The sequence below is a fragment of the Debaryomyces fabryi genome, assembly GCF_001447935.2.
Source record: "Debaryomyces fabryi strain CBS 789 chromosome Unknown contig00412, whole genome shotgun sequence".
Classification (NCBI taxonomy): Eukaryota; Fungi; Ascomycota; class Pichiomycetes; order Serinales; family Debaryomycetaceae; genus Debaryomyces; species Debaryomyces fabryi.
In genome coordinates, this window is record NW_015385836.1 from 1 (window position 1) to 1,036 (window position 1,036).

Here is a 1,036-nt window from a genome sequence, read left to right on the forward strand (position 1 = left end):
GATTTGTCTTTACCGAATTCGATAAAGCGTTCAATTAGATTTTGCCTGTATGTAGTTAGTTTTTTTACTTTTTTGATTATTAATCAACTAATTCCAAAATACCCAGGGTAATATTGCAGAATCCGTGCGAGGCAACAATACCTGATTAGTTATCCTTAACGTAAAATAGACAGTAACAACGCAAGGACGGAGATAGCAGGGTATCTATATCGGACTTCTTGCGCCAACTCATCACTAAATGTCATATAGAACGTTTCCGAAGCTTATTTTGTGCATATTTGGATATGAGCTCTGAGCCGGAAAAATTGCTTATTAATTTAGCGAAAGCTAAAAACCGTTGCTGCTTTCTTGTTGCACGAAGTATATAAATAGCAACATGTCAGTTGTATAAGTTGGGATTATAGTATACTTCCAGAACAAATAATAGAATAAACTGAATATACAAAATGACAGTTCCACAACAATTTAAAGGTTTCGGTGTTGACAAGGCAGAAAACTGGAATAAGCCACAATTAGTTGAATATAAAGCTAAAGATATTGCATCTCATGACGTTGTTTTAGAAAACATATGTTGTGGTTTGTGTGGTAGTGATATACACACCTTGAAAGGTGCCTGGATGCCTTTGAATAGAAACGATCTTGTTGTCGGTCACGAAATTATTGGTAAGGTTATTGCCGTAGGTAAGGACGTTAAGGAAATCAAGGTTGGTGATAGATGCGGAATTGGTGCCTGTTCCAAATCTTGTATGGATTGTGAAAGATGTCAAACCGATAATGAACAATATTGTCATAAGAAGGTTGGAACTTACAACTCTGAAGATTTCGAGACTAAGTATGTCACTCAAGGTGGTTATTCTTCTCACTCCATTGCACACGAACAATATGTTTTCCCAATTCCAGATGAATTGGAATCCGCAGTTGCTGCACCATTGATGTGTGCTGGTTTAACTGTCTTCTCCCCATTAGTCAGAAACCTTGGTGAGAATGCTAAGGGTAAGACTGTTGGTATTATCGGTATTGGTGGTTTAGGCCATTT

General features: G+C 37.2%; 1 protein-coding gene across 1 annotated transcript; it reads left to right on the top strand.

Moving 5' to 3' along the window:
- Positions 1-446: 446 nt before the first annotated feature.
- On the top strand, positions 447-1,014 carry AC631_05990 (uncharacterized protein; the record flags this gene model as incomplete). Its single annotated transcript, XM_015614819.1, has 1 exon — positions 447-1,014. A coding segment is annotated over one exon (568 nt), but the record flags the coding sequence as incomplete, so codon positions are not given.
- Between the last annotated feature and the right edge of the window lie 22 nt (positions 1,015-1,036).